Source organism: Poecilia reticulata, linkage group LG7, assembly GCF_000633615.1.
Source record: "Poecilia reticulata strain Guanapo linkage group LG7, Guppy_female_1.0+MT, whole genome shotgun sequence".
Lineage (NCBI taxonomy): Eukaryota > Metazoa > Chordata > Actinopteri > Cyprinodontiformes > Poeciliidae > Poecilia > Poecilia reticulata.
This window is the reverse complement of record NC_024337.1, coordinates 6,766,332-6,786,345: the sequence shown is the minus strand read 5'-3', so window position 1 is coordinate 6,786,345 and position 20,014 is coordinate 6,766,332. Positions and strand designations below refer to the sequence as shown.

At 37.2% G+C, this 20,014-nt stretch overlaps 1 protein-coding gene and 1 long non-coding RNA gene across 7 annotated transcripts in view; one reads left to right on the top strand and one right to left on the bottom strand.

Moving 5' to 3' along the window:
- The window catches only part of nphp4 (nephronophthisis 4), a 178,852-nt gene that overhangs the window by 106,740 nt on the left and 52,098 nt on the right, over window positions 1-20,014 (top strand). For all 6 annotated transcript variants that reach the window (XM_017305947.1, XM_008413093.2, XM_008413092.2 and 3 more), the window contains 4 exons: window positions 2,172-2,329; window positions 4,561-4,752; window positions 9,276-9,463; window positions 19,398-19,558. In XM_017305947.1, the coding sequence (XP_017161436.1) occupies window positions 2,172-2,329; window positions 4,561-4,752; window positions 9,276-9,463; window positions 19,398-19,558 (699 nt within the window). The remainder of the gene's footprint in view (window positions 1-2,171; window positions 2,330-4,560; window positions 4,753-9,275; window positions 9,464-19,397; window positions 19,559-20,014) is intronic.
- Window positions 18,596-19,037, bottom strand: LOC103467042 (uncharacterized). Its single transcript, XR_534024.2, has 2 exons — window positions 18,841-19,037; window positions 18,596-18,708 (listed from the first exon to the last, which is right to left on the bottom strand). It is a non-coding gene; the product is annotated as an uncharacterized LOC103467042 (long non-coding RNA).

Genomic DNA, 20,014 nt, shown 5'->3' with positions numbered 1-20,014 from the left:
AGTGAGTACAAAAATCACATAGTCCTTCCTCTGCTGTTATAAGATTATGCTCTGTAACATACAGTACTGTGTATATTTTAGGTAAATGTTTTTGTGATAGATCAGTACAAATTCTGTAAAGTGAAAAGACAATCATTCAATTTTGTTTTTTGTTTTTTTTAACAAACAAAAATGTGGCATGTATATGTATTCATCTGCACTAAATCTGTACTGAAATTTTGACTATTTTTTTTTGGAGCTCACTCTAATTTAATGGTGACTTGTTTGTAATTATCGATTGCCAAATCTTGCCACAGACACTCTATGCACATGTGAACTTTGACTGGGCCGTTCTAACATGAACATCCTTTGATCTAAACTCTTCCATTGTAGTTATGGTTGTATGTTTAGGCTTGATGTGCTTGGTGACCAGTAGAGGTCTTTTCTACCTCCACTGGTCTTTTGTTTCCAGTGTATTGATCTTCACCCACCTTCACACTAACGGTAACCAGTTTCCCTGTTCCTGTTGAAGGAAAAGATGCACACAGCATGATGCTACCCATACCTAGTTGTTTTACATGTAGATGAAAAGCAAACTTTAAACCTCATTTGACCATATCACATATTTTACATTATTTTTTCAGCAAACTACAATCAGGAATTCTCACGGTTTTCTTTCAATATAGTCTTCCATATATTATTGCAAAAATGTGAAAACAAAGTAGTTTATTTCCACTCAGCAATTCAACCCTTTGCTTATACTGTCACGTAATAAAAAAAAAAATACTATTTTGATTTGTTAATTTGAAGAAATTAACAAATCAATCAATCAATCAATGAGAACGCTATGAATACTTCTGCACCGGACTCCACCTTGGTTTATGATGCTTTAATGAAACGTCTTTGAATTTCTGAAAAATATTTGACACAAATCCAGAATCACTAAACTGGAATTTCGGCAACGTAGAAGAAACATGCGCACATTCATCTGAAGGCACACGGATCTCAGCTGTTGTAGCTCAAAGTGATGTGCTGCAAGTGAAACTGGAATCTGACCTATAACTTGTAGGACACAGTGAGTGAGTATGATGAAACTGCTTCATTCACTTCTGACATCCTCTGGTTTCCTCCAAGTTTCTTTTTAATAGAGATAAAATGTCAGAACACATTTTTTTATTGTTGCGTTTTATGTGTTTCTTTCCAAAGACAAAAAAATAAATAAAAATAAATACAACTATTTAAAGTTTTTGTAATTAGAGAGGCACCAAGATATCAGCCTAACATTGGAATCAAACAATTATTCTTGATCGACTGAATTTTATATTTTCCTTGTCATCAAATGCATTAAAAAAAAAAGATCGATAAACAAATAAACTAACAGAATGTAAAATAATGTTTTTTTTATTTGAAAATCAGATTTTGGTGCATAAATAGGGATGAGCTTTTAATTTATTCATGTTCTAACCTATTGCATTTAAAATCACTACATCAAAGTAAGTAGTAGTACATCATGTGTCCTTAGAATAGGAACATCAGTAAGTTAAAATCAAACTTTATAGAAAACTAGGAAAACCTTATTGCTGCATCTCCATCTGTTTTTTATTCTAGATGAGTAATTAGAGTCAGTGCAAACATTGACAAGGACCAAGTAAACCCAGACCAGGGTAAGCTCCTTACCTCCTCCTGTGACACGTGGCTGCTGTGTGTAAAAGATATATATTTCCACTGTAAGCTCAGGGTTGGAGCAGTCGGAGCATTAGGCAATTTCCAGAATCAGTTTTGACAAATCCACTCCAAGCTTTTTACTTATTGCCTCATTCTTTTAATCCAGGCCTTCATAACCCAATTTTACTTTCCATGAATCCAGTTGTCAGCTGTGTTTAGCAAAGTTGGTCCTTGTCCTTGTTTTTATTTCTTTTTGCTCGTGATTGTACTGTACTGAGTCATTCCTTTATGATTCATGTGTCTTTGCCTACACTTTTGTGTGATCGGCTTGTAATTGGATAGTAGAATTTGCTTTATGCCATTCTGAGTGATGAGTGTGAAAGTGAACTTAATTAATGGGAACAGACTGACTTATCAGAGCGGATAAACAGAGCTGGTTCCCGGTTTTTTGCCTTGCTCCAGCAGTTCTGCTGCATTAATCCTATTTATTACATTATTTATAGACCGGTCCTTGTGTCTTTTTGTAGGCCTGCTCGGCTGTCAGCAACATCACCCACCTGGAGATGGACCTTCAGCGGGAAGGCGACAAAATGACCTCCAAGGACGAAGAAGGGGATCATCTTCAAGAGCTGCCCTTCACCCCTATCCATGCTCCTGTCATTAGTCTGGGAGCGAATGTGCCGAGGTGAGGTGTTCATGTTGTGTGTCCCCGATTGTAGCGGGATTTAATGCCACTTAAATCCTCCAGGACAATCCGGCTGACGGTGTCGTCACCTGCTTAAAATTCATTAAGAAATAGTTAAATATTCCAAATGAGCATCATGGAATGACACTAAAATCTGTGCACGATAAATGACCAAGGACAAAAGCAATGTTCTGTCATCTTCACATATCCTGGATTTTCTCTTACTTGGTTCTTGTTTTTGTTTTGAGAGTTTTTCGTTTTTAAAGGACACATCTACTTCTTCCCAGTCGTCCATGTTTGTTCATATTTGGTCTAAAGAGATTTTGTGAGCTATCCCATCTGACATCTGACTATTGGTGAGGGAAATCAGTTCGACTTAACTTTCAGTTGATTAATAGATAAATAAATACATTATTAGATAAATAAATTGATAGATATATAAATAAATAAATAAATAAATAGGATTGATTTGACATCAACATATTAAAAATCTATTTTAATAAGTTTCTGTCAAATCAATGCTACTGCAATAACAGATTATTGAATAACTCCTCCCATATTTTTATCACAGACGCCAATAAATGTGGTCAGTGCTGTACAATAATGTGGGGAGCCTCCATCCGTCAGACCACAGAAAATCTAAATCTTAAATAACCTTTTCAGCGGCTACTGAAAATCACGTTCATTGTCATCTCCCAAACTCAGTGGAAGTGAAACATTGTCCGCTACAATCCAAGACTAACTGCTGGTCCAAAACTAAATAAAAGTAGTCTCTTGATATTGTTCACCTAATTACAGCTAATGCTTTTTTTTTTGCCTCCTAATAAATATTTTGTTATGCTTGGGTTATAATGCATCTCTGTTTTCCTCCTGGTTTTAATCTTTGCTGCAGTTTCTGGAGTTCATCCATGTGAATCTTGTACTTCCAGCTTCATACAGAAACATATTAGTTTTAAAAAATATATGTTTCTAAATTTACGCTTACATATTCCCCCCCACAACACATACATAGGTGAATACTTACAACAATCGTTTTTCTATGCTTGTTCAGTTAGTTTCCTGAAAGAGAATGTACACTTTGCAAATAATGAGCACAGACACAGAGAAACAAAGCCTTGCATTGGTGAGCAGCATCTGTACATAAGCAGCTGGCACTGAAACAATTTCCCAATCCCGGCATTTTGGATCCAGACACCATGTTGTTCAGTTCAGCGAGCTGAAACATCGTTGCCTCTTCACTCAGAGCCAGAACATCTTTTTGACTGTTTCCAGTCTGAAATGACCCACTTTTTGGGGAGGAACAATAAAGTCAAAAGAAGTTTAATCCAAGTTGCTCTGCATATCAGATGGAGCCCCTTTTTGAAATAAAGACGACGGCCTGAATATTAATCCAGAGTGACTAAATTAAGAGAGAAGTTTTAAGAAATGGGAAAGTGACATAAAGCATGAAATTGATGCAGCTGTGGAGAAAAACACAATTGATTCCCCTTGTCACTGCTGTCACCCTGATTAGTTTGATCAAGGCTTCTTTCTTTGGACATTTTTAATTACTGTCTCAACTATTTACCAAATGGACTCCGACCGTGTTAGTGCTATGGCATTATTGCTCATTTCTTATGCTTGCACTTTACCCAGCCATCTGTGTGCTGCATTTATCACAGCCATGGCATTCCGAGTCAGTGTTAAAAGTATAAGTTATGAATGTTACCATAGTTCTGCTGAAACAGGTGGCCACTATGATTAGAGATAACTGGCAATTATGCTTGAAAATCCTGAGGGAGCGCTTTGGCACCCACCCGTTCCCCCCCTTCTCCCTCCCCTATAACTATTATCCTGGAGCTGCTGTTTGATGGATATTGCTGACATCCGTATGCTGTCTAATCATCGTTTCATCACATTTAGGTTTAGTGCAGACGGATATTGCAACTCAAGTTCGGTTAAACGGGGCGAAGTGACAAAGTTGACGTTATCGCTCAAACGATAAACATCTCGAATTAGAAAGGATGCGGGATAAAATGGTGAAAGGTCTGAATTGATAAGCAGGTGTTGTATTTTACCCAGCTCTTGTCATTTTTCCTGTCTCATTTGAAGTAAATCACCTTAATGAGGCCTGTGCAGCAGGGAATCAACACATTACCTCCTGTTTGTCAAGCGTCAAGAACACATTTGAAGACGTCTGTGTGCCGTGCTCCAGCAGATCTGACATTTTGCTTTGATGATTTTTTCTCCAGCTCCTGCTCAGTCAGCTCCAGGAGCTCTCTGGCACATCTTTTCTCCGCCGGCTTTCCTGAAATCCTTGACTGCAGCGGGCAGGTGGCAGAAGTCCTGGACCCGACTGAACCTATGCCCTTCGATCCTCAGCGGGAGGAGGCTGACCTTTTACAGGGAAACCTGCTGGTGTTTGAGTTTCTGGCATTTACCAGGTGAGGTCTGCAGTGCTGTGACACATACAGCAGCACTGACGATGCTGACTCTCGGCAGCATCCTGTGTCCTCCTGAACAGTGCAACAATACACACTCAGTATTCTCTCCATATTTAGCGTACGGGTCGAGATAGGTTAGAAACTTCCATTTCGTCACATTAGAAAAGCAACAAACTTGAATGTAATTTAGGATTTTATGTAATTTACTAACACACACACACACAAAAATTGTGAAGTGAAACAAAAAACGACAGATGTTCACTTTTAAAGTCAGGGCATAAAAGATTACCAAAGATATGCTTTTTCCATATTTGTTAAATTATTATGCCGTGATAGTGATAGTAGAAGATGAGAAGAATGATGTGTGAAAAGATTGAGCTTCTCCAGTGTTACTATTGATATCTGAAGAAATGTGCCACTCCTGGTCAGCCAATCAGAACCCAGAGGAGCATCTTGGTTTGATTCATGAAGATGCTAAACATGGATAGCAGACTTCCCTGTTGTCAGCACATTAACAACTTAATCCTTATTATCGTCTGCCACGGTTGTTGTTTATCTTCCTGCTTCTGCATATCAGGATGCAGAATAGTGACCTTTGTTGAGTATCGATGACTTACAGGTCAGGTGAATGCAACCTGGTCATACAGAAGCAGGTCATATTTGGAAAAAATCTGATATTTAGGGCCACATATCCAAGTGGCCTTGGTGGCTTTTTTAAAGATCTGCTCTGTATTATTTAGACAGTCATGAAAAGATTGAATACTGGGCGCGAAATGGAAAAAATAGGATTCAGGTAACTTAAGGCTGCAGAGTGAACGTAGTGAAAATCACACTTCATTCACACTTCTTAGATTATTTTATTTGGGGGGGGGGGGGGGGGAAGCAAAAACTATGTCACTCCCCTTTCAATATTTTGCACAGCTTTGTGTTGATCTCTTACATAACACAACAGATCACAACCAAATTAATTACACTGGAGTGTTTGGTTGTAACGTGGCAAAATATTTAAGGGGTATGAAAATCCACACAATATTGCTGCATTAATCTGTGGGAGAGTCAGAATAGATGCATTGTGACAGAAATGATTTGTCATTAATTTACAGTTTGAAATGAATTTGTCACATGATGACATAAATAAACGTTTAGAATGAAAAGTAGTATTTGGAGGGGGATCTTTAGTTTACCTCTTCTCTCAAAAATCAATTTGCTATCAGTCGACCGTCCATACAGATACCTCTTTAAACACAAAACAGGCATATAAAAATAATAAAAAAGTAGATGTATTATTTTTGTAATGATATAATACTCTACTGAGTCAATATACTTCATCATACATTGATCACATCTTGTATTTTATTATTTTCTTAAAAGTAAAAGTTGATCTAGTCTCTTTGGTTTCTTTAGACAGATTGTTCCACAGATTTGTTCCATAAACAGAAATACAGTATTCCATTTGTTTTGTTCTGATGTTGGTTTTTTTAAAACCCAAACACTTAGAGCACACATTCCTTTCCATCCATTAAACTACTGGCCGTTTATCTGCATTGAGGAATTGATATTGTAGATGGACATTTGTTTGACGGTTAAGGATAATCCCCCACTTCCTGCCTAAACACCTTACATTTTTTTTAATATATATTTCTTTCTTTCTGTGTTCTACAGATATACTTCAATTCACATAAGTTCTCCACAAAGTCCTGCCTGTCAATTACATACCCATACATGGCATGTATGCTCTGTATTACAGAGGCGCCATATTTCCTGTCAAATCAGGCAGAAGAGCACCTCTGTCATTGTCCCATCAGCGAAACCTATGGCGTAGTCGTCCCATCTGACAGGGGCTGACAGTGACAGGGGGCTGCTGAGGGATGTCAACAAAAGCCTTCACTCTTTGTGTCGTTCCATCAGCAGTCCTTTTCGCTTGTCTTGGTTGTCACTGACTCATCAGCGCACTGCTTTGACTCCTCGTTCCAACCTCAATTCTGTGCAACTTTTCTCCGATTAGAGGCCTGATACATGAAGCTGTTTGCATTGTTTATTTATGGATCTTTGGATTTATGCCGTTTCTGCTTGGAGCAATTACAATCAGAACCTCTAACTGACAGCACATACATGCGGATCATTTACAGATGAGGAAATTACACCAGACTCATATTCCCAAGTTAAATAATCAGATTGAGGGCTGAGTTTTATATGTCAAGTGTTTATGTTTCTGCAGACTCTTTTGAGTCTGAAAATGCATGTTTAGGTCGATAAAATGTCTCACCTTGAACGATTGATCGCTCTGTCCAAAGTGCTTGTGGTGCATTCTTTAATAACATGTTGCTATGCACTATTATGGAAGTTTGAACAGGAATGGGACGCAAAGATCCCAAAGACTAATTTGAGGCATTTTTTTTTAGAGATTACGAACTGAAATGTTGTGCTTTTTTAAAAAACTTTCTCTTAATAATTTTTATGTTTGTATGTATTCATAGTTACATATTGATATGTAGTCATCATTAACATTGTCTTTCAGAAGTATTTAATTTTTTTTTTTTACCTTCTCTTTAACTTTAGCATTTTTTAATGGGATGTTATGCAGTAGACCAACTAAATGTGTTAAATCACAAGATTTTAAAATTGTTCACAAGTAAAAATCTTAAAAGTGTGGAGGACATTAACATTCAGCTGCATTTAAGCATCAGTGCAATTGATTCCCTTCAGTGAAGAACTCAAGAGACCTCTGACGCTGGAGTAGATAAGTAATTATTGTGTTGAATGAAATATCAGCATTAAAGTAGAGAGCTGCAGTATAAAAGACTTTCAGTTGTAATTTCAACAAAAAGTAGTTCTACAAAATTCACACTCAAGGTGGCCAAATATGTTAAACATTCTTACTGTCCTTCCACGTCACAAGAATGTCATGCTTTTTGTTGGTCAATTCAGTTCATTGAAGTGGGTAAAAATGTGAATAGTTTTACAAGGTTGTGTTTTTCTGTAACCCTTTACAATGTGATATGTTGGTATAAAAAAAAAAGCAAGTTCTTAGCCGTCCGCTGTATTGCTGCTGAGACTGTTCCAATTTGTTGGTTTTGTGCAAATTAAAACTCTGATAAAGTTTAACTTCCTGGCCTTAGTTTTACACTAGGACCAAAGCAAAAATGTCTATAAAAAAATATGACTAATGCAAAAAAATCTTGAAGGTTGGTACAATAAATTCCACAAATGTGTTATTTGGTATAAACCTATTATATAATTCAAAGAAAACCTATTTTCCTGTTGTTGTGAGTGCAGTCAGGCTTGGATTCCATAAAGGCTCGCAATTTAATCACATCCTCACTCCAGGCAAGGTGAGAAATTTCGATCCTGGCATTGTTAAAGTATAACAGCAAATGTTTAAAGCCTGTGGGTAAGTTACAATATCCCCACATAAAAAGCTGAAGACGGTGCAACAAAACACAGTATGGATTTCTATCTCGGATTTAATGACGCGCTAGTAAGAAAGCTGATTTAATTCTTCAACTTCTTTTCCAAAGCAGCCTGGAGTGCTACCTGAACCCACACACTCAAGCTTACAGCTAATTGCAGACCTGTGTGCTTCTCTGTTGAGTGGGGCGAGGGTGGGTTAGCTACCTCATAATTATGACAAACGGGTATGGCAGGCGTTAGTTGTTACTCTGCAGCAGTATCACTGAGACAAGTTGGGACACTGTTGCCAGACGTCATTTTCTTCCTGTCTCAGGTTTCATGGTTATGAATTGCATCTTTCAAAGGGATGCATCTCCACTCTGAATCTGCTTTTACAATGGAGCATGACAACCAATTTTTAACAAGCTGTCTTTGGGTTCACTTCCACTTTAAACTGTGACGTTCTAACCACCTGTTTAGTTTCAGTGCTCCTCCCTGCTTTGCTTTTTTCTTTTAAAAATATTTATTAAAGCATAAATCTTTTTTCCATTTACCAGCTGAAGCAGCTGAGCTTGTTTCCTGAGTGTATTTTTTTTTCTTTTTTCAATAATTCACTGCTTAAAGTTGCTTTTTTGCAAGCTCACTGGGAGTCTTTTTGGGTAAGACTTAATATTGAAGTGTTGCATTGAAAATTTGCAACAGTGTGTGAAATTGCACTCAGAGGGAGGCGTTTGTGTGAAAAGCAATACAAACCGCTGGGATTTTCTTAGTCTCAAAGGCCTCTTTTTCCTAAATGTGATTCTTTCAAAACAAAGGAAGGATTTCATTTGTATCAACTTGAATGGAGGTGTATTTATGCACCGGCTTCTGAACACTATTTCCTCTTTTTCATTGCACAAAAGCTTCCTGTGATAAGATTTTAAAGCCATTTTTATTTTGTGTTTTTTCCTCAGAACTCTCTTTTATAAACCATTTTCTGAAATACAGTTTACTCTTAGTAGTACATGCTATTTTTTAATATAGTTTTTGTCATAAAATAATAACTTTTTTGTAACTCAGGAATCCATCACATCTGATTACAACCTATTTTTACATGTTTTTAAATATATCACATATTTTTGTTCTTTTTACAGAATACCAGGAGCAGGAGGTGAAAGTGACTGGCCTCGCAACATCTATGTTACCTTCCAGTTTTATCGCTTTCCACCTGTCACCTCGCAGCAACTTAAGCTGTTGACCAGCGATAAGGTTCGACCCAAAGCTAATGAAGCACTTCCTTGTGTCTTAGCCACCATCAACAAAGATGGATCTGTTAATACTGGTAAGGCTAAAAGGCTAAAACACGTGAATTATTCTTCCTCGCTGTTGTTTACATGTGTTTTTATGGAGTTCTTTCAGGTCAAGATTGGCGTTTTTGATTTCATAGTTTTTGTCAAAATATCTTTAGGTATTTTTGTGATGGTGCTTTTCATGATGTAAATGCTGGCTGTTTTACCTTACCATCAAAACACTCCCTGTTCCTGCTCATAATAGGTCAAACCCTTTTGTAATCCCTGACAATGACTAAACGATTACCATCTCCACTTTCCTTGTTACCGTTGTGCAATAATATCCTCGGTCTGTAACTGTGTTCAATGGTGCTTTGAGGTTATGTAATGCTCCAACACTTCTCCTTCAGTCAGCTGAGTGAAGTCTGAGTCTATTCATGTCGTAGCTAATGAAATGGAGGAGATATTACAGCTTCTGACAGAGTGTGATGTTGAGCACACAAATGACCCTCCTCCACCTCTTTCCACATTAACCCTCAAACTCGCACACCTACCGATGTCTCCATTCCCAAGATGCTCTCCAGTCCAGCTCTGTCAATACTTCCCTGTCTATTTAAATTCACCTGATCATCTACAGACAAACGTTCGACTCCTGAACCTTTTCTTCCTTGTCTTAGGAAATAAACTCAAAGGTTATGATTTAACAGGATGCTAATTTGCTTTTTTTGTTTCCTCAGATGTCGATTTCTGATGTCTTTGTTCTTAGCTGCTTTATTTTATTGGCTACAAAAACTAACTTTTTATTTAAACATGGGTGAGCCTAACTCTAATAAACAAATGCATATAAGATTCTGGAAAATGGCAGAATAAAATGAAAATATTGCAATGTTCTTTCTAGAGCTGATGCCTTTGAGTGAACTATACAAGCAACTAAGAAAAGAAGAATTCACAAAAACACAGTATAGAAAATCTTACATTCTTTCTTCTAAGTTTAGTGATTTTTCCTGACTCGCTGCCAGAGGGATTCCTGCGTAAAGCCCAGTCCATCTGGAGTCCAGAGCTTTGTGTTCACAGATACTAGCTCCTCTGGATAGTTGGGAAGCTGTCAGAATTGAATCGGACATATAAAGCAACTTTTGGTCATTTAAAGTTTTCAGAAAAAGAAAATAAAAACACAAATTGGTTACTCTTTACTTAAAAATAAAACTTTAAGCATTACTACCTACATTTGATTGCTCAAGGGTTCCATCGTTCATCCACTAAATCAATGATATACTTGATCCCTAAATCACTTTTGCCAAAGTGTATTTAAATGTCCCAAATGAAGCTGCTGTACTTCACTGGTTATGATCTGGCAATTTTACACATTGGCGGTATAATTGAGATTCTTCCCTAAGGCCTCTAATATTGAGTTTTTGATTTTGTGTCATTTGCTACAATGTCATCTGCTGTTGTTTCCAGGACCTTTTTACTAAGATCAAGTTTTTTTTTGTTTTTTTTTTTGTTTTTGCAAACATAAAACCTTTTATTCAGTCACTTGCTGATAGGAAACACAGATGTATAGTTAGTTCTCAAAATAGCCATAAGTAATCCCCTGCTGAAATGACTCCTCCTTATTTGACAAGTCACCTTCTGGACACAATATCAGTCATTATTCAGTATATTGGATTATATAAAACCATCTATATTTGAATTATCTTTAAGAAATTCAAATATAGATGTTATGAACTAACATAATTCATAACATAATATATTATTTCACTAATTTACCTCATTTTTTTATTCATGTTGAAATTTCAGTGAAAGATTACAATTTAAAATTAGGCTTCTGGATAAGGATTTATATTCATAACCTAGACAATTCTGTTTTTTAGGTATTCTACATTGCATGCACCATGGTTTGTGAACACCTGTGGAATTCAGCATCCAAAGACTGAATGCATTTCTTTCAGCTGTTTCTATATGTGAAAGAGAAATATTTAGAGTGAGATGAGAAGAGAATCGAAGGGAAACTGGATCAAAGTTTTCTTCTTTTAGTTCTATATTTAAAAGCTATTCAAGTTGAAATCACATGTCAAACTCAGAAGTTGAAAAAAAGACAGAACACGACAGAAGCAATCAAACTTCAAAATGATTCCTAGAATTGAGCTGGTTAGACTCGGAGTAAACTGTCTCCGACTGTCTGAATACAAGGATTTCAAACAAGGCAGCAAGTTGTTGAGATGTTTCTGACTCCTTCACGGATTCAGATTAGAGATTAGAGTTGAGACATCAGCCACAGCATTTTGCATCCTTGGCCCTCTTGTCTTTAAAGTAGCTCTTACATTCTGGAGCATAGAATGAACCCTCGAATCATGTCCTGTCATATGATGCTGTCAGTCAAAGTTAAAGCAAAAAGCAGCTTTGAAAAGACGATTTCATTTATTTTGAGAAATAAAAACTATCCAAGCCAATGTAACCAATTTGTAAAAAAGTATTCACTTCCTTTGTTATGTCATGAATGAAAAATGATGAGCCACATTTCTTTGGAGACCTGAATTTAATTTCTCAATACTTTCAAACTTGTTGAATCAAGAAAGTACTTAAAAAGGAAACCAGACAACATGAAGGAGGTTGAAAGATCTCAAAGGCAAAACAAGATGCTCCGACTTCAGGAAATTTATGAAGGGATGAGAATCAAATTAGTTGACAACCAATCAAAATTATTCCAAGAGCACATTGACTCACTCAGGCCACAAGGGACATAAAGGTATTGCAGGTTTCAGCGTAGTTAATGTTATTGTTCATAATTGAACAACAAGAAACAGAATGAGCAAAGAGTGAATCAATGCCAAGTTTACTTATGAATTCAAAGGCCTGTCTTACATTTAATAAGTCTCCCTAAGCTGTTGTGAAAATATGGAATGACAAAAAATTTGACCATATCTTCACATCTGGTGTAAATGTAGCACAGCATCTCATAAAACAAGCATCATACTAACAGTTGAACACTGATGTGCTTGTTAAGCTTAAAGCACAACAGGGCTATTAGGCAGTAAGTCAAATAGGCAAAGCACACTGGCAAATCTAAACCCCTGAATAGCTGCAAAAAAACAAACATCATTTTGTAGTGGTCTAATCGAAGTCTTAATTTAAATCCAATTGAGATGCTATGAAATGACCATAAAGAGGTTGTTCATCCTCAAGCCCTGCAATGTGGCTGAATTTTAAATATTCTGCAAAGAGCAGAGGGCCAGAATTACTCCACAGTGATGTAAAACACTCATTGGCAGTTCTCATAAAAGTTTGATGGGCCGTGCTGCTGCAAATATTTAGCTTTAGGTGGCAACTACTACTGGCCGGGTTTGGTTTGGACAGCTTTTTATCTTTATTAATGAAATAATTTAAAAATGGCATTTTGTTTTTAGTTTGGTTAACGGTTAAGTTTTGTGAAATAAAATTTGGTTTGATGATATGAGACACTTAAATGGCGACTTTTTTGCAGCGTATCGCTTCTGCTTCCCTCAGTTTTTACTGTGTTGTTTAAAGTCTAAGTGGGTTAAAGAGTTTGTAGCCACTGTTGAGTAGCAATGTCATTAGGGTGTTTGCTTGGCTAAAACAATATAAGTCTTGTTGGTAGATACAAACATTGACCATATAGGCTTCATAATTATCAAGTTGAACATTTAAACCATTGATGCTTTTTAACTTCTCATAGTGTACATGCTTTTTATTTTGGATTCATTTAGACCAAGGGACACAGTGTTAAATAAATCATTTGCAACAACTGGAAATTAAATGTTGTTACAGTAATGTATTATGAACTCTACCCAGATAGACTGATGTGTAAAAGGTTTTATTTCAGAGGTAGAAATAAAAGGATTCCTTAGTATGTCCCACATATCTGATTTTGTCTGATCTTGAAGGCGTGTTTGGAGCTTTTTGCTTCTTTCTTTTTTTCCCTTGTGCGGAATTAAGATTGAAACAAAGCCAGTTTGAGCCACAGACAATGTACCAACTAAAGAGGTAATATATTTAAGCAGCTGGCCTTGTGTTTACATGTGTTGTGAATATAGCACATGAACAGATTCGTGTCTCGGCCTAAATGAAAATCCACAACAGTATTTGTTTTTTCTCTTAGGATTTGTAAAACTGTGAGATGTGTGTAAATATTCATTAAAAAGAACACATTTTTACTAATTGAAACCAAACATTAGATGATCTGTTTGGTAATAGATAAGTTTGTCATGTGCTTATTGTTGGAAAAACAAGGTTTTTTTGGTCAAAGGGTAACTTAGACATCAATAATAACTGGTACCATCTAAAATGCAGTAAAATCAGAATGGTTGCTTTTATGATTCTGATTTCTACTTGAGCTTAAAACTGCCTCACCTTTGTAAAAGTGAAAATGTGATAAATCTTTAGTTGCAAGTACATTTTGGTGAGACAGACCAGTTTTTATGTCCTGACGTTTTAGCGGTGCTGCACAGTGGCGCAGTTGGTAGAGCTGTTGCCTTGCAGCAAGAAGGTTCTGGGTTCGATTCCCGGTCTTTCTGCATGGAGTTTGCATGTTCTCCGTGTGCATGCGTGGGTTTTCTCCGGGTACTCCGGTTTCCTCCCACAGTCCAAAAACATGACTGTCAGGTTAATTGGCTTCTCCAAATTGCCCCTAGGTGTGAGTGTGTGTGTGCATGGTTGTGTGGCCTGTGTGTCTCTGTGTTGCCCTGCGACCTGTCCAGGGTGAACCCCGCCTCTCGCACGAAACGTTAGCTGGAGATGGGCTCCAGCTAAAGACCCCACTAAGGGACAAGGGTGTCAAGAAAATGGATGGATGGATGGACGTTTTAGCGTTCGTTCTATTTTTCTGGTTTAGCTTTGTCACAACAGTTACTTAAAATGGATATTTATTTGGTTGCAAGAAACTGAAAACTTGATTTGTTGTTTGGTATTCACTCCACTAAGTCAATACTTTAGCTTCTTCAGCAGGAATTACAACAAAAAGGCTCCTGTGTTATTCTTCTATACATTTTGTAGATCTTGCCTTAGAATTTTTGGACGCTGTATAAGCAAACCTGCTTCATATTCTTCACATTGAAGAGTTAATGTGGAGCTATATGGGCTTAAGCTAGATGCTTTCAAGGTGTGTTCTCATAAACCTCTTGGATGTTGATTTAGTTGTGTGTTCATCAGGGTTATTGACATATTGAAAAATTTCATCTCTGCCTAATTGGGTTTTTTTTTTTTTTGGAAGACTTCTGCTTTTCTTTCATTCAATAACTTGTTCATTTCTATTTTCCTGACCTTTGGAGATGGCAAACATAACGTATAAATCTCAAAACTTAAGAATATTGTAAAAATACTTTTTTTGTTACTCATTTCAGAAAATAAAGCTCGTATCTTATGTAGATTAGTTCTACATAGTGAAATATTCATAAGAAACCTTTTTTATTTAATGCCCAAAAGCCAGAATTTCAGAAAATTTGAATCTTAAATAAATTCAATAAAAATTTTATTTAAGCTAAAATGTCAGACTTCTAGAAAGAGTGTTCATTTCAATAAACACCATTTGGTTGGACCTTTTTTTGCATGAATTACTGAATAAACTAAGTGATTCTGAAAACAAAGTCTTAAGAAATCACTTGATGCAGGACAAACCTGCAAGAAAAGTTGTAAGAGGCTGCAAAAGATGGGAGACTTTACAACAGGACAAGAATCCTGAAACTGGGTAACTGCAGCATAATAATTTAAATCTAAGAATATTCATGTGAAAGAAAGGTCCAGTTAAAATCCAGACCAAAATCCATCTTAAAAACTGTAGAAAGGCTCAGAAATGTATTAGGAGTTGTTTCTAAACTCTCTTAATCGTAGCTACTGCTTTGTGTCGATCTATTGCACAAAACTTCAATAAAATACATCAAAATGTGTGGTTTGAATGTGAAAAACTATTAGTTTCTGAGGTATATGCTGTCGGGGTTTCTGGTTCAGAAGTTACAGATTCCTTTTAGTGACATGTTAAATTAATTTGCTAAAACAAAAGAAAAATCAATAAAAAGTTGCTCTTAAGAATTCAAAATAACCCCTTTCAAGGTTTTTATCTTTTATCCAAGCCATTTTGAGTGCAATTTTCAAATATTTTCATATTTTTACAAATAAAATCCTAAAGCATATCGGTCCAAAGCAATAAGACTCTAAAAAAGTACCTCTCGTTAAAGCAGTGTATACTTTTCCTTGCCTCTTGTATGTTTCTAGGTTTAGCCTGGGCCTTGCTTTATGCTGGGGTTTGCATCAGTCTCAAGAACTCTAAATACACACTCTGCATCCACACTATTTTCTTAGCCTGGAGGCTTCACCGTCTTGTTAGGCTTGTTGATCCCCAGCAGGATTTTCAACCCAGGCGAGCGTGCTGTGCAAACACCAAACAGGCCATCCAGGTTAGGGGGACGTCTGCTGGGTGCCGCTCCTTGTCGGCAGACCTTGCTGCACACATGCAGCGCTTTACAACCCCTTGGGCCAGATCTGTCAGCTCTTCCTGCTTCTGAGCAGAGACACAGCTCATCCTGTCTCACTCTCACGCTCTCCCTCCGCGATCTTATTGCTACTCGTTTACAGCACACAAACCAAGAGCGTGCTGGGAGAATTATTACTCCAAGTGGAGAGAGAGAGAGGTGCCAGGTGGTTTTGGTGAGAAAAAGGTGGATTGGAGGAGTGAAGAAAGGAAATGGTCTCAAGGAGCAATATTTTATGTAATATTGTCTACCTTGTAAAAAATTCATAATCCTCTAAGCAAACTTATTTTGTAAAAAAAAAAAACAAAAAAAAAACAAGATAGCTCTTGTGTACTGTTGGGTTATTACCAGTTGTATTTAGCTGCATCTAAACCCAATGTTTTGATCATCACAACCTTAATTCAACAGTTATCTCAAAACGATCTAAATCAAGTCGTATTAGTTTCTTTCTAATAAGAAGGGGACAGAACATAACTAACTTTTGTTATTGCAGCTAAAAACCCAATGTTACATGTGAATAAGATTGCACAGTCATGTTCACGTAGAACATAATATTGACATTCTTTTTTCTGATAAGTGATACTATCTAAAAAGGTAAAGAAACTGTCTGTACAATTTTAACTTTAGCTCCAGAATATGTTATCAATTTAAATTTGCATTGTTTTGTTCAGTGGTGCATCTAGATTGAAAATAATCACTACTTCCTTGAAGACTCGCTGAGCCATCCTTTCTTGCACTTTAATACTAAGCAGTTGGTTTCAGTGTGGCAAACTCTGCAGAGGAAGCCCTTCTGTTCCTCTTCCTCATGGGTTGTTATTATTAGTCCCCTCTGTAGGAGTGAAGACATTTCGAGGCTCACAGCTGAACCGTAACCCACTAAATGTGCTCTCTAACAAGGGAGACATCGCTCTGCAGAAACGCATGCAGGAGGGTCCTCGCAGAGAGCTTTCTGAGGGCTCTGGAGAGAAACGCTTTCTGTTCTTTTTGTAATTTTGTGGTTGAGAAATAGAACCTTCTTGCCTACTACCTTAAATGCATACTCTATGTGCTATAGGTAAATATAAGAAATTCACTCTAGAACCTTGTAAAGAGTAAATTCTATCAAATGTGTGTTTTTTTTTTACATGCCCGTCATTGAAAATGAAAATGGTTAGAATTTTGATTCTCTATCACCCAGGAAAGAAGCTGCATTTATTTCCCTATAGGCACCTTTGCTACCCTGACACTTATATTTTGTATACAGAGTCTTGTGCAACACAAGTTTCAAGCATGAAAGCTCTGACTTTATTAAGCTCACTTTAAGTCTCATTGTCATCATAGAGTTACAATTGCCCATCCTGTGTTAGGGAGAGAAGTTGGTCTTGAGTAGGATTTTGCTAATATTAAGCTAAGACGAGATGATTTAAAGTTTATATTAGCATACTATCAGTGATGAGCAGGATTGTGAATTCCCTGGAGCAGGTCTCTCAAACTTTAGTCCACTAATTCATATATAAGCACCTCATTGATACTAAATAAAACTACTTTGTTTTTTCCCCTCAGTATCAACTTCAACACAGAAGAGTGCTCTTTTCAAAGTAAATGAGTATCTCTCAAGTTTGCTGCATTCACCAAAAATCGTCCGACACCCGACAGTTTGTCTGTGCACCTCGAATCATAATCATTTCAATCTGCTGCATTGAAATTTGTGGACGGCAGCAGAAAGAATTTTACATTTGATTTACAGAAATCACAAGACACTCAGCTGAGTAGTATGAGACATTTTTAAGTTTTGATTGTTAGATTAGGTTAGTGGAAAGCTGCTGTTCTGAGATGACCAAGCAAAGCCCCTGTGGAGCTCTTTTCTGAATAAGTGGCTGTGAGGAGTACAAACATGACAGTAAGAGGGAAAATAAAGAATGGACAATATTCTTTTGAGTTTGTAAAGCTTTCTGGTCTTTTTAACTGAATGGGCTTCTTACCAAAGTTCCTCATTACATCACTTCCATTCAGCCGGTGGCTCCACTGTACTTTTATCCCCAGGGAGTAAAGGCAATGTCGAGGCTTTGATACAGGGCTGGAGGGAGGCTCTGGGCAAGAATTCTGATCGTCCAGTTACCTCTTAGCCTCTCGCTCAAACCTTTGATACAGTCGTGCATAATACTAACACACAGGTTAGTTTGGGGTTGTGGCAGTATGCATGCTGTACCAGCTCAGCCTGTTGTACAGGCCCATTATTGCATGTTTGTTTGTTTTTCCTGCTTTTCTGCTTCAGGTATTCACAGTTTGCATCCAGGATTTTACTCTGCAGACATTCAAAGTAAACTATTCTTTAGCTTTCTGAATGGCCACAGTGTGATTCTGTCCTGATGTTTAACACTTTGTTAGACAGAAAGGAAACTTTTATTTCTGAGTCTTTGAAATGTTCAGTTTAGATTTCTTAGATGAAGACACGACTTAATCAAACAGATTATAAAATCGCTCTGGAGGTTTTTCTGAAATTGTAAGCTGCTTTTGCAGTCTTGAATTGCCGTAACCTTCAGGGGTGGCCGACATTGTGGAAAGGCTCTGTGCTCTCAGGTTTTCTGTTCTCAGTTATCAAGCTTGGTGGCTCTCGGTTGACAGCTATTGTCAAGTTTTCTGGTCTGCCCAAGCCTCCTCAGCTTCTGCCCAAACTTGAAAAGGCTTGCTCCCATCAAAGAGACGCCGGAACAACTCATCTCAGTGACATGTTTTTTATTTCTCTTCTCTTTTGTCTTTAGATCACATACAGGACCACCATGATTTTATATTAAGTGGTCACAGTAGACAGAGTCACCAAGCAGGTTGAAAACCTACAAACAAATGACAAAATTAATTACAAATTCCAATCTACTTTTTCAAGTTGATGAACAAACAAACTTTCCTCAACACGTTCGATTCATTCTTCTGAAAGCAAGTTCAATGATTTAATATACAACTCATACCAGTGGTGTCTCTGCAGGAGCTTGAAGCTGAGTTCTTTGTTTGAAGGGTACATACTGAACACAGGTGTGCCCGGTTACTTTATAAGCTCCTGAAGGCCTGAATGAGAGAGATGGGTGCGCTTGATTTTCTGTGAGGCGTGTGCCAGTTGGGTGGAGATGGTAATGCACTCAAATACATCAATCGCTGTTTTAACTTAACAGCTATATTACCAGCTCAGTGGTATCCATAAGGTTGACAGCTGAGTTGACTCTTAATTTTTCTTTTCTCAAATTTAATGTCACCCTTGTGGGAGGAAAAGGGTAATATAAATATTTATGATCATGCATCAGATATGCACCATGTTGGTGAGGGAGACTTCCAGGCTCACACATCCTTGTCAACACCTTAGCCAAAAAATGTTCAGTAAACCCAGCAATACTGTGCAATTTTGATTACAAAGAATAGAATTTGGTAGTGTATCCTACATACATACTGTATGTTACCAATTAGACAAGAACAAATGTTCATCTGGGTCTTCAAATAGACTTTTTATGAGGTGTTTTGCCTTCTTGTCAAGGTTCTCCAGGCCTGCAGATTCAGTTCAGAGTTGATGACGATTTCTTGAGGCCAAGAGAAAAGCGCTGGTTCCTCCGCCACCTGGCCCTCCATACCATGCACATCGATGTTTGGGACAGCGACTCGTTGCTCCTCATTGGTTCTACCGCCATGGAGCTCAAGGTAATTGACTGAAAGTTGGATGTCAGACTGATGTAGTTATTAAAGACACATTTATCAATTTTTTTATGATCCAGTTTTAACAAACCTTTGTCTTGCTGGTAACAGTTGTTAGATGATTTACCTTAAGGGGAAATAACAGGAGGGTTGAATTTCTTTTTCTTGATCATCACGTTTGTGAGAGAAGTCACTATAAAAATGAGATTTTACTACGTTAAATCAAACTAAATGCTTTTGAGTTAACAGTTTAGCAACCTATTGTAAAAGTTAGTGTGGTTTGATATATTTTCATTACTAAAACACTATTTTTAGTTTCTGTGCATAGTTCTTAGTTTCTGTGCATAGTTCTTAGACTATGTACATCATAACTTTAGGTCTCAGATTTCCAGAACATGGTTCTTATTTTAAGGCCAAAGTGTTCAGAAACTGGCAGGTTAAAACCTCAAACAAATAGATAAA